The following is a 12,997-nucleotide window of genomic DNA, read 5'->3' as shown; positions in this document are numbered from 1 at the left end:
CCATTCTCCTGCCTCAGCCTCCTGAGTAGCTGGGACTACAGGCGCCCGCCACCACACCCGGCTAATTTTTTTGTATTTTTAGTAGAGATGGGGTTTCACCATGTTAGCCAGGATGGTCTCGATCTCCTGACCTCGTGATCCGCCCGCCTCAGCCTCCCAAAGTGCTGGGATTACAGGAGTGAGCCACTGCACCCGGCCAAGAGGAAGATACTTCTGAAAAGTCAAAGAGCTTTGCAACCAAGTCTGCCTTGCGGCTCATGTGCTTTACTGCTGGGACTCCCTGCCCACCTCCCAGTTCCTAAGCCGACTCCTTCCTGGAGTTCTTAGTTCCAGCTTAGTAGGATGCATTTAAAGGGCCTCTGAGCGGCAGATATACTCACAATCCTGACATACACCAGCTTGTGACAGCCCAGGAGTAGACAAGCTACACACAGCAACAGCGGGGGCCAGTGGTCTGCGAGTCATTTACTCCAGGGCTGAGGAATGCCATTTCCTTTCAAAGTCCTCGCTTGCACGACTCTTACGGGACAGTGCAGTAGTCAGTGTCCACAATGCCTCTATGTCTATCAAGAAATACTGGGAAATAAAGAATACACATTAAGAAAAGTTCTGAATTAAAAATTATTTTGATGCTTCTTAAAGAGGTCAATTTCATTGATCTGAAACAGTTCATTCATGCGAAAGGGCTAATTTCCTGCCGTTGGGTAAAACCTATTGGGTTCTTGCATTTTAGTATTTCAGCTGTTGATCACCTGACATTTAGTGTTTTAACGTGGGGCCATGAGATAGTAAGCATTCAAACATTAGCTGTTAGTATTACTAGCCTAGTATAGTATATTACTCAGAGGCTTGGGAGGGAAGCAGGCTTGGGAGGATAAGGGAGAGAAATGGCGTATGTTTTGTTCTGTCTGTTAATTTCACAGCATCAAAATGTCTGCTGAAAAAGTGGGCTGGAAACTGACTTGTGCAGAACAGCTCCTTTGCAGCGGTTTGGGTTCACGTGTATTGTTTCTCACAGTTGAGCGCAGAGGCACGAAAGGAATTTCCCAAGCTGAAATCCGAGTGGCTATGAATGTGGGAAAACTAGAAGCAAGAATGCTGTGCCGACTTCTTCAAAGATTCAAAGTTGTCAAGGTAACATCATGAGCCTTCCCCCAACACTCGTTGTCTTTGGAGGTGCTTGCAGTGTATTTGAGAACGAGCATCTCAGTCAGAAGACTCGATGGCCTGACATCTGTGTCAAGGAAGCAAATGGCCTCCCCAGGGCTGAGTGCAGTCCATAGCCATGTTATGTCTCGCCTTCACTGTAGTTACTGTTTGTCTTCACTTTTTAAGAATTGAATGACTTGTCAGCTTTGAAAAGTGCCAGGCATGGTGGCCCACACCTGTAATCCCAACACTTTGGGAGGCCGAGGTAGGTGGATCACCTCACATCAGAAGTTCGAGACCAGCCTGGCCAACATGGTGAAACCCTATCTCTACTAAAAGTACAAAAAATTAGCCAGGCGTGGTTTTGCATGCCTGTAATCCTAGCTACTCAGGAGGCTGAGGCAGGAGAATTGCTTGAACCCAGGAGGCAGAGGTTGCAGTGACCTGAGATGGCGCCATTGCGCTCCAACCTGGGCAACAAGAGTGAAACTCCATCTCAAAAAGAAAAAGTAGTCAGAAGGTGATGTGGCCACCCCGGGAGCCTACTCCCACATGGGGACAGTCAGCTGGGGCTGGCCACTCTCTGTCCACCTGCTTCAGACAAAGCAGTGCTCTCCAGGGTTCCACCATCCCCACTTGGCCCTCCTTCTTATGCATGTTACTTGCCTGGCACCTGGGGACATCGAGTTGGCCAGCTATGCCTGTCTGGCACTCTTTTGTAATTCAGACCTGTGGTCTCAGCCCCTGACATGCCACTCTCATCTTGCTCACGATCTGGTCATCTGGCTGGAAGGCAGTATTACAGTTGGGTGAGTGACTGCAGCACACTTAGCCCCATCCCTGGCATGTGATGGTACCTAGATGTTACTCTTTTCCTATCAAAGGCCCTGGGAAGAGCCCCTTGCCCTGTTCTAGACATTAAAATGGGTGTGGATCACTGATGCCCAGTCCACAAATCCTCATGGCAGTGGCTAAGTGGAGCTTGCATTCCACAGTCTAACTTTTCAGTCTGCATCACAAATGCTTGCTGCTTACTGTCCGTTTTGTGTGGGCCACGTCCTGTCCCAGCCACTGGGGCTATATGGAAGGTTAAGTCAGGGCCCTGTCCCTGAGAAGCTCATAGCCTCATAGAGCAGACACACATTCAGGGTTGTACTTCAGAGAAGGATCTCTGTGGAAGGAAGACCTGGGGGATTACAGAGAGGAAGAGCCTGGAGGGAGCATCAGTGGTGCCCAACCGAGGGCCCAGGCAGTAAGACAGGAGAAACAGAAGAAAGCCAATAAGGAAATAGATGCCACAGACCACCTGAACCCCTGTGGGTATGATGCCCTCTTTGCAGTGGGATAAACACATCTTATTCCCTCTAGGGATTCATGGAAGACGAAGGTCGGCAGCGAACCACCAAGTACATTTCCTGCGTGTTTGCAGAGGAGAGCGACCTAAGCCGGCAGTACCAAAGAGAGAAGGCCCGCAGCGAGCTCTTGACCACCGTGAGCCTGGCGTCTATGCAGGAGGAGTCGCTTCTGCCTGAAGGCGAGGACACCTTCCTCTCTGAGTCGGACAGTGAGGAGGAGAGGAGCAGCAGCAAGCGGAGAGGGAGAGGGTCCCAGAAAGACACAAGAGCCTCTGCGAACCTCCGGCCCAAGACCCAGCCTCATCACTCCACCCCAACCAAGGGTAGGGAGCACGTGGGGTGGGCAGGGGCTGCGTGCACTGCATGGCTGGGCACCTGCAAGAAACACCCCTTCAGTTCAGCAAACACCTGCGGTTGCCCTTGGTGCCATCCTAATGAGAGGCCTGACACTGTCACTTGTACCACATCATCATGGGTTTGGAGGAGAGGGTCCTGTGGTATCTCCTGGCTGCTTGCAAATCATTTCTTCGTGGCACATGTTTTGTTTGCTTGTTTTTACTATTAAAGGATGGAATTTCATAAGCTTCCTCTGCCCCTTCCCTTCCAACAGTCTAAGACTCCTCCAAGTTTTTAGTTTAGTTATAGAAAACTTTTTTTAAATGCATAGAGAGTGGTGCTGATGACACATTTGCAAATCTGGTACCCAGCTCTGAGCCCCCTGGGGACATTCGTTAAATGTCCAGCTTAGGGAGGGACTCTTACTGGCATTTTGTAGGTAGAGGCCAGGATGCTGTTTAACATCCTGCAATACACAGGACAGCCCCTGACAGCAGAGAATTACCCAGCCCAGACATCAGCACTGGCCAAGTGGGGAAACCCTGCTGCCGATGAGAGGCCAGAAGGAGGGGCCCAAGCTGCTGCTGGTCCACTTCCCTCACCTTTCAACTGACTCTCAGCAGAATCCTTTGGCCTGTGTGGGTCTGGTCTGATTGCCAAGCATGAATGCCCTCCTGGCCTCCCCCTTGATTTGTTCTATCTCTTCCCTCCACCACAGGTGGGTGGAAAGTTGTAAACCTACACCCATTGAAAAAGCAGCTGCCCTCCTTCCCAGGAGCTGCTGAAGAGAGAGCCTGCCAGAGCCTTGCCAGCAGTGACAGCCTCTTAGATACCAGCAGCGTCTCAGAACCCAACGTGTCCTTTGTCTCCCACTGTGCGGACAGCAACATTGGTGACATAGCTGTGATCGAGGAGGTCCGGATGGAAAACCCAAAGGTCAGTGCATGCAGAGGGAGGGAGCTGTCTCCAAGAAGGAGTCTGTGGCCTCATCGTTTCTGTGCTTAGGAATCACATGATCACAGTGGAATCATCCACAGCGAGAGTGCTCTGTGCCAAGGCCCGCCTGTGCTTCCCAGGCAGTAGCTCTGTGCTTATTTACACACCACTTTCACGCAGCCTGGGCCCTACGCAGAGATTGTCTGCATGGTTATCCACCCAGTGGCTTATTCATTTCCAACAGCTTATTCTTTTCAGTTAGATTTATTTTAGAGGGAAACCTGTATGCCTAATTTAGATCAATGGTTCTTACCCAGTTTTACCCCTTTTCTGTTCATTGGATGCCACAACTCTCTATGGAGTCAGGATTGGCATTTACCCATAGGAGACATTTCGCAATATCTGGAGACAGTTCTCAGTGCCACACTTAGGGAGGGGCTGCTACTGGCATCCAATAGGGAGAGGTTAGAATGCTGTTAAACATCCTACAATACACAGGACAGTGCTTCACAGCAGAGAATTTCCTGGCCCAAATGTCAGCACTGGCAAGGTGGAGAAACTCTGCTTTAGATAAATGGCCAATATCATTTGTCATAAAAAAGAAAGTAATCATAGAATAGATACAATAAAGTCAAAACTGTATTAGTACATTCCAGCCAGTTACTGTTATATATCAAGGAGTTAAAGACACAGTGAAGTCAAACCAGTACTTTCATCAATATAATTGGAAGGACTAAAAGACAGTTGATAAGGAATGTCTTTCCCATTATGTGATTCGGTTCACCTAATGCCATGTCAACACTTGTGACATAACAGTACCTCAGACACTGCCAGTGCCACCCCCTGTATTTTGGAAACACTGAGTAGAGAACGAGGCACCTAGCACGGAGTAGATGCATGGTCTAGGGTGGCTTTTGATGGTGTTGCTGCTGTTTCTTTATGTATTTTTTTAATTAATTAATTTTTTTGAGAAAGAGTCTTGCTGTGGTGCCCAGGATGGAGTGCAGTGGTACGAGCTCGGCTCACTGCAGCCTCTGCCTCCTGAGCTCAAGTGATCCTCCTGCTTCAGCCTCCTGAGTAGCTGGGACTGCAGGTTTCCTCTTCTGCAAGCATATGCCACTGCACCTGGCTAATTTTTGTGTTTTTTTGTAGAGATGGTTTCATCATGTTGCCCAGGCTGGTCTCAAACTCCTGGGCTCAAGTGATCCTCCCGCCTTAGCCTCCCAAAGTGCTGGGATTCCAGGCGTGAGCCACTGCCCCTGGCCACTGCTGTTTCATTCAGCCCTGTAAGGTCAATGTGAGCTTTGGTCTGTGAGAAGAAAGCGAGGCCCCTAGGATGGAGTAACTTGCCTGTGCAGTCCCTACCCTATGCCGCTTCTCCCTTTCTGGAATGGAGGCTTGTGCTTTGGAAGTGTTCCTATGGCAGAGGTGATGGGGCGTGGCGCTGATTTTTTTCTAGACTCTTTCAGGCCTTTTCTGTTCATTGGATGCCACAACTCTCTATGGAGTCAGGATTGGCATTGTTTCTAACCAGAGAGGCCGGGCCTTCCAGCAGTGGAGCCCAGCAGCTCCCCTGGAGTCCCGCCTGCCTTCCTCCCTCTGCCATCCCCTTTGCACCTCTGTGCATTCCCACCAGGTCTTAAAGTCCCTGACTTGTTTCCAGTTCAGCTCTTCCTCTCTCTGATGGAAGTCCATTCCCAGAGTAATGGCAGCACCATGGTCCTCCCCGCATCCTTACTGAGAAGAATGGCACCCACTGTTTGCAGGGAGGCTCTTGGCAGAGCATGTTGCCTTTGCTGTCCAGCAGCCCCATGGAAACTGGCTAGATTCACTCACGTGGTTTTCCCCCAAACTTTTCACCCTGAAGCACAAGGGTGAACAAAAGACTTTCTGCCCCTCTTGGGACTCTTCTTGAATCTTTGATTCTTTCCCCCTTCAGCAAAGAACTGTGTCTTGCCCGGAGCTCCCACAGTGGGCAGGGAAGTGGGCTGGGGCCTGGCCGTTCAGACATCATCACCGAGTGACCTCCTTGAGCGCTTTCTCATTTCCTGAAAGTGCTACTCCCAGCTGGGAGGTGACAAGCAGAACATGCCCTGGGGCTACTATAAGGCATTGACTTGGGTCCAGTGATTCACAAGATGTGTATTAGAGTTAGGATTTCTTTTCCATATAGGGTTCACATTTGGGCTTTCACATTTTGATCCAGTGTTGGTTGAAACAGGTTCATTTTAAGCTCATTAAGAGAGAAAGACATTACAAGAGAAGCAGACAATTTAGCGGGGATAGAAGAGGAAGCACAGATCCACTCATCCTAATTTTCCTCGAGGAAACCTGTTCTGAACTCAAGAGCCCCCCTCTACCTCATGTCACTTTTTGCCCAGAGACTTCCCTGGTTTCTTCCATCTGGAGCCAGAGGCCCCATCCTGGCACGTTCACTCCCCATGAGACACTGGAAAGTTAGCCACACAGAGCCCTGGTTTCTTCTTCTGTAAAATGGGAACTATGATGATAAAAGTGTTAAGAGTTTTTGATGAAAAAAGCCCAACAATACCTGGCATGTAATTGTCTGTACGTCAGTTTCTTCCATTCCTCTATGGGAGAACCAAGGGGGAATTGAGGGAACGCCTTCCACCTTTTCAGGAGTTGCTGGAGTAGATGCCTCTGATTTCTGTCCTGAAACCAGCTGATCCTCATAAAGTGGACTGGGGTCCTCTGCTGGCCAATGTCTTTGATTTTCAAAGCATTGAGTTGGTAGAGTAGTGGGATTCTGTGTAGGAGAACAGGCTTCTTGGCTTCCCTTCTTGAAAGATGGGAGTAGATGTTTCTTGAAGAGGGCCAGTGCACCCACAGGAGTGGTGCGTGGCCCCCAAGCCTTGCCGAGCCCATTGCATCTTGTGCTTTCGGTCTCTGTTCTAGGAGAGTAGCAGTTCCCTGAAGACTGGGAGGCACAGCTCAGGCCAAGACAAACCACACGAAACTTACCGACTGCTGAAACGCAGGAATCTGATCATAGAAGCTGTCACCAATCTTCGCTTAATCGAGAGTTTATTCACGTAAGGAGCTGTCTGTCTGTCTGTCTGTCTGTCTGTCTGTCTGTCTGCTTGCACTAACAGTAATCCTCCTACCAGTTGGTCATCACAAGCCACGGACACCACTGAGGGGCATTCAAATCTCTGTCCCACTGTGTAGATTCTCATCTCGTTCCTTTGCGGTAGGGAGGATTTAGATGGTCCTCCCTACCATCTAAAGGGATGGAGGAGTATCTACTCCTCAAAAGGAGCAGATACTGAGGAACATCAGCATGCTAGACAGAGAGAAAATGACTGAGCAGGAAGCAGAAGTCACAGGGAAAGTGCGTTCGTCTTTTCCTTACCTGGAATATGGTTGCTCCAGAAGGGCTATGGAGACACTTAAGCGAGTAGTAGCATTACTTCCAGACTTTTAGTTCTCCGTGGTGCATTTTGCGCAAATAGAGTCTTCTAGAGGAGAAAAAACGAGACACAAGTAGAGCTTCTGTGTTTGGGATGGAGTAGAGGCTCTGAACTCTGATGTGGTTCTTGTAAGCTCCCATCACCACCACCTCCTGGGTGGCATCTTCAACGCTTCTGAAGCACCCAATGTGAGAGCCACTCGGTGAGGAGGAGCCTTACCCTCCATCAGGGACATGGCTTCTTCCTCATACTCCGTGTCTAACGAGGACTGAATGGGAGGGGGTAGGGACCATCTGCACACACTGTCACCTTGTTCGCCTCTGAGCCATGAGAGTTTGAGCTAGGTGCTCCTAATGTCCCTTTTGGCCCTGCATTCTATTTTCTTTTCTTTTTTTTTTTTTTTTTGAGATGGAGTCTCACTCTGACACCCAGGCTAAAGTGCATGATGCAATCTTGGCTCACTGCAACCTCTGCCTCCTGGGTTCAAACAATTCTCCTGCCTCAGCCTCCTGAGTAGCTGAGATTACAGGCACCCACCTGGCTAATTTTTGTATTTTTAGTAGAGACGGGGTTTCACCATGTTGACCAGGCTGGTCTCGAACTCCTGACCTCAAGTGATCTGCCTGTCTCGGCTTCCCAAAGTGCTGGTATTATAGGCATGAGCCACCACGCCCACTGGCCCTGCATTCTATGATCAGTGATCTGGAAAGATCACCATAGTGACTCAGTAAGACCTAGAGGAAGATGTATCCAGAGAGAAGACAAAACGCACTTCAGATCTTAGGGGCTAGTGATAAACCAGAGCAGCCCTTATCTGGGTGTTAGATTAGCATTCGACTTGGTGAAGACAGGTTTCTATCATGGTGCCCAGTTTCCCTGCCATCATGATCTCAAATCATAGTCTCTTGAGTTGCCGGTGAAAGGCTCAGCTGTGGAGCTGCTGTCTTTGGTGGCTTGTCCTTACCTGATACATTTGCCACAGAGGGAAACAATCATTAACGTCTCAAGAAATCAGTCTTTCCAGGGTGGGGAAACCCCGTTTGATCCTTCCTTGTTTCTATTGGGTACCGTGAGGCATGTCTGTGTTGCCTGGGTTGAGGAAGGCCTTCCATGTTGAGATTGGGAGTGTTATCTGCTTATTTTGTGATGCCCAGGATTCAGAAGATGATCATGGATCAGGAGAAGCAGGAAGGCGTGTCCACCAAGTGCTGCAAGAAGTCCATTGTCCGCTTGGTGCGGAACCTGTCTGAGGAAGGTCTCTTGCGATTGTATCGGACCACTGTCATTCAAGATGGCATCAAGAAGAAGGTAACCAGGGCCTCCCCCGATGCCCAGAGCCAGCCTCGTGCTGTTGGAAGTTTTTGTCTAGCTTCTCTTGTCATTGCTGTATCCTGGTAGTTGCTTTATTACCAGTGACTTGGAATTTCCCATTATGCCTCCTGATTTGGGGAATATGGGTTAGCTGGAAACAGAAAAGAGCAAAAACTTGCTAGGATTGTAAAGCATGTCAACTCCAAGCAGCAGCTATGCAGGCATCCAGCCCTGTGGTCAGCCTTGAAGAAGCAGAAGGCAGGCAGAGACATATTGAAGTTCAGTCATTGAGGGACAAATGAAATAACATTTAGGTGGGAAATTTAGACTAAGCAGCAAGAATGCTTTCCTCGGAGAGCTGAGGCAACATCCCAGAGGAAGCAATGGCATTGAGTCAGTGAGGATGCACTGCCGGGTTATCCGATGGGAGCAGTACATCTCTTCTGCCTCGACATATCTATTTCTGTAAAATTTAAAGTTTGCGGGGGGATGCATTCCCATAGCAGCTGCAGCTCAGCAGCTTCACGGACATTCTAAGGCACAGGTTTTTCACAGTCAGGGTAATTTGTGATGGTACAGCCAGGCACCAGGGCCAAAGGGAATGGTTGTGTGGGGACAGTCACTCGTAATTTCCTGACCTTTTCTTCTGACTGCATTTTAAATCTCTGCCTTAAGAAAGCTCTGCATTGATATTTTGTTTTCTTAATAAGCTAGCAAGGTCATTTTTGCTCTTCTGCTTTTATTTTTTGAGAAATTTGAAAACTGCAGAGCAGTACAAAAAACTTAAGAAACAACAGTGTCTATCCTTTCCACATTGACAGCTCTCATCAGTTTTTATATCTGCTATAAGTATTTTTAAAATAAAACAATAATGTCCCCTGGCCCCCTGCTCCCCACTCCCCCACCAGCCTGCCACTTGTTCCCTGAGCAGTGGCAGTGGGTTCCTGTGCTGACCTCCCTCAGAGAAGGCCAAGAAAAACTGCAGCCCAGTAGTAGCAGTGCCTTCTATTTCTGTTGATCTTCAAAGAGTGCAGTCACTGAAGACAGGAACCCCCCACCCTCCAGTCTAGGGTTAGGGAGAGACAGGAAGGCATAGGCATCTGTTGTGTCTCCAGGCATTGCTGGAGGGAGTGGGCGAGGGATGGGGGCAGCGGGTAAGCATGGGGGGCCACATAACCTCAAAAATGAAAGTGCCCAGGCCTCTTGCCACAAGGTCCCACTACAGTAGCTGATTTTTCCGGCTGGAAGGGGCTTCCGTCGTGTGCATGTGACTCTAGTACCAGCGTAGGTTTCCAGGCAGGACTTTCTCTGGCACCCAGAGCATGTGCTGCTGGCAGCCTTTGATCTGCTGGGGCCATGTGAGCTGGAGCTGGTGCGTCTGTGTCAGTCTTTTGCCTTTGCTCCTGTGTCTTGCCCGGAAAGTGGGGCAATGTGAATGCTGTATATTTCTCCCTTGCCTTTGAATTCTCTGAAATGTTGCCTTACTGCGTCTCATTTGAGCTTCACAAAACCACAAAGCTGGTGGTTGGGGGTGGGGGCAGGGTGGTCCTTATTTCACAAATGAGGATTGGGAGAAAATGAGCCAAGTGTGGCGTTCGGGAGCCCTTGTCTAGGCGTTGCTTCCTGCCCCCTGTTTCCAGATCTTTCTGAGCCCATGTTCAGCATGAAGCTGCTGGCCAGAGTGGATGCTCAGACAGCCTGACCTTGCTGTCCCCGGCCTCAGCAGAGACAGGCAAGAAGCCTGGCTCCCTGGGGGCCTGGCCGTCCTCACCTGCCACAACATGGCTGGTGTGCTCACACACACCCTGCCCCACTCCACCTCTCCCTGCTGGGCATTCAAGTTACTTCCCTTCCACACAGTCTGTTTTTCATCCTGTGTATCTCTCATGAAATGATAACCACCTTAACTGTTGAGCTTCAGTAGCTCGGAAAAGGTAAAACAACAAAAGCAGCTCTAAATCCTCTGCTGGTTTGTTTGGACGTGTGCCTGGCAGGAGTCCCATGACGGCACTCTCAGCAAGGGTAGATTAATGAAAGCTGCTTACCTTTTCCAGATGGAAGCCCTCAGGACTCACAAGCAACTGGGAAATTCTCAGATAGTGGGAAGGGGGCACAGAGCAGCCCTCCAGGTAGCAACAGAGACCAGTGGGCTGTGACAGCCCAGTAAGGGACTTGCAGGGAGACAGCTCTGTGTCCAGGCCAGATTCCTCAGTAGGGCCGAGCAGCCCCGGCACCCATGGCAGAGCCTGATCGCTTGGTCACTTGAGGAATTTTGCCGCCAGTAGCTGTACCAGCAAACTGTTCAGCAACAAATTTTGTTTCGATCTCCTAATCGTGTTTTGGAAATGTTAATGAAAACAGGTATGACTGAGGTTCCACTAGGAATCGACTTGTGGAGCCAAGTCTTCCTCAGCTCTTCCCTCACCCTGTGGGATGCTCCAACCTCTCTCTCCAGGTGGATCTGGTGGTGCACCCGTCCATGGACCAGAACGACCCTCTAGTGAGAAGTGCCATCGAGCAGGTCCGCTTCCGGATCTCCAATTCAAGCACAGCCAACAGGCAAGTGGAGGTGCCCGGGAAGAACCCATAGCAAGGCTGCCAGGTCTGTGTGTCAGCCTACAGCAATCCAGAAGAGCCCTTTCTTTATACCTGCATGGATCAGTGAATTTGTTGGTTTGGAGTTCATGGTTCATGATCTCCTAGTCTCAATAAGGACCAATTTCAGGATTCTTTAGGGGGAAAAAAAAAAGTCCTAATGGTCTTTATTCTGTCTGATAGAGTGTGGACAGAGCACTCCCCATCATAGGCCTCTGATGTCTGACACTCACTCAGTCTCATAATGGCTCACAGTGATTCTGGTTGCCTTTCTCAGATCATTTCTAATTTTGTTCATAAACCATGTAATGAGCTGAGAGAAAACTCAGGGGAGGGAGAAAGTTCTCAGCTGTGTCTCAACTAGAAACTCTCACAGGCAGGCAGAGGGCTGATCTGGCTTGCACATGCTAGTTTGTGGGATCTGCCAAGTATTGGCCACACATACTTTGAATCAGTTGCTGGTTAATTTCTCATATAATTACTGACTTCTAGCGTTGATGCACATGTCTGAAGATCTAGCACGTTGGGTTCCCTTTCTCACAAGGCAGCACCCATAAGTGGGGGTGCCCTCTTCAGGGCCCCACAATCCCTACCACCCCCAAAAGTTTCAGTGACCTGACATTTTGTTTGCATCATCTCCCTGGCCCCTACAAGGAGCAGAATTTGAAACCCCCAGGCCAAGAGGCTGTATCTGATTCATGCAGACAGACTCTGTCCTTTCTCTTAGCCCTTGATTTTCTCAGTACATTATTGCATGTTTATTTGAACTGCAGGGTTAAAACTTCCCAGCCTCCAGTGCCCCAAGGGGAGGCAGAAGAAGACAGTCAAGGAAAAGAGGGCCCAAGTGGATCAGGGGACTCTCAGCTGAGTGCTTCCTCTAGATCAGAAAGTGGACGGATGAAAAAAAGTGATAATAAAATGGGCATAACCCCGCTTAGAAATTATCACCCCATTGTAGGTAAGCTGCAGCTTCTTGTCTGTGTTTAGTTACATTTGATTTGTTGTTTGTATGACAATGTTTGAGGCACTTGGTCCTCTCCATTTGAGCTCCGAGCCGCAGTCAGAAGAATCGCGTCTGAGCTGTGGGCTGGATCCTGTTACTCTGGCCGCATAACTTCTTCCAGCATCTGTTTGTCTATCTGCAAAAATGGGAACAATTCTGCCTGCCATACCCTACAAGGCTTTGGAGAGACTCAGATGAAATCCTGCTAGATCCCAATATGAGGAAAGATTAATTTCTTCTGCTGAATGTCCTTGAGCTGGAACATTCTACAAACTACAGAAAATTTCTTCCTGTCCCAACTCGACAAATCCCCTGGAAGCACAGTCATTGATGAGTCTGAGTGCTCCTATAATTTCCTCAGAGTTGGAGCACTGATGGGTTCCCTCATCCCTCATTTCTAAACTTGTGCTGAACAAGGCAGGTGGCCATGGCATTATAATCAGGATGCTCAGCTCCTCTCCGGGCCATAGCACATGTGCTGGTTCAGGAAGGAGGGCAAACTTGACTCACCGGGGCCCGGCTGTCTGTCAGGCAGCGTCAGGTCCAGGACACACTAGACCCAGGGATTCCAAGTGGAAGAGGTTGTGTGTGTGACTTCCCTTTCCTAGGGCTGCAGCCCCACGGTGTGGCCTTTACTCCCAAGGTTTCCCTGTTAGAAGGCACGGGTGAAAGAGGAACAGCAGCGTGAGTGCGTGCAACTAGACAGCATTTGCACTCGAATGGACCAGGGGCAGCGCGGGTGTTCCTCAGGTGGGCCTTCTGACTGCCTGTCCTGCACCCTCTTGCTGTGCCTACCTCCTCTCACAGCCATCATCTCTCACTGGGGAAAATCAAGCAACAGCGCATTTGTATCAACAAAGAAATAAGCCCCTTTAAAAGAA

The 12,997-nt window shown here is 49.4% G+C and overlaps 1 protein-coding gene across 2 annotated transcripts in view; it reads left to right on the top strand.

Annotated features, from left to right (window-relative positions):
• The window catches only part of GTF3C1 (general transcription factor IIIC subunit 1), an 88,848-nt gene that overhangs the window by 39,759 nt on the left and 36,092 nt on the right, over positions 1-12,997 (top strand). For both annotated transcript variants that reach the window (XM_008959898.4, XM_008959899.5), the window contains exons 8-14: positions 1,019-1,134; positions 2,518-2,827; positions 3,559-3,776; positions 6,693-6,829; positions 8,362-8,515; positions 10,974-11,077; positions 11,887-12,071. In XM_008959898.4, the coding sequence (XP_008958146.2) occupies positions 1,019-1,134; positions 2,518-2,827; positions 3,559-3,776; positions 6,693-6,829; positions 8,362-8,515; positions 10,974-11,077; positions 11,887-12,071 (1,224 nt within the window). The remainder of the gene's footprint in view (positions 1-1,018; positions 1,135-2,517; positions 2,828-3,558; positions 3,777-6,692; positions 6,830-8,361; positions 8,516-10,973; positions 11,078-11,886; positions 12,072-12,997) is intronic.

The sequence above is a fragment of the Pan paniscus genome, chromosome 18, assembly GCF_029289425.2.
Source record: "Pan paniscus chromosome 18, NHGRI_mPanPan1-v2.0_pri, whole genome shotgun sequence".
Taxonomy (NCBI): Eukaryota; Metazoa; Chordata; class Mammalia; order Primates; family Hominidae; genus Pan; species Pan paniscus.
This window is presented reverse-complemented; position numbering and strand designations above follow the sequence as displayed.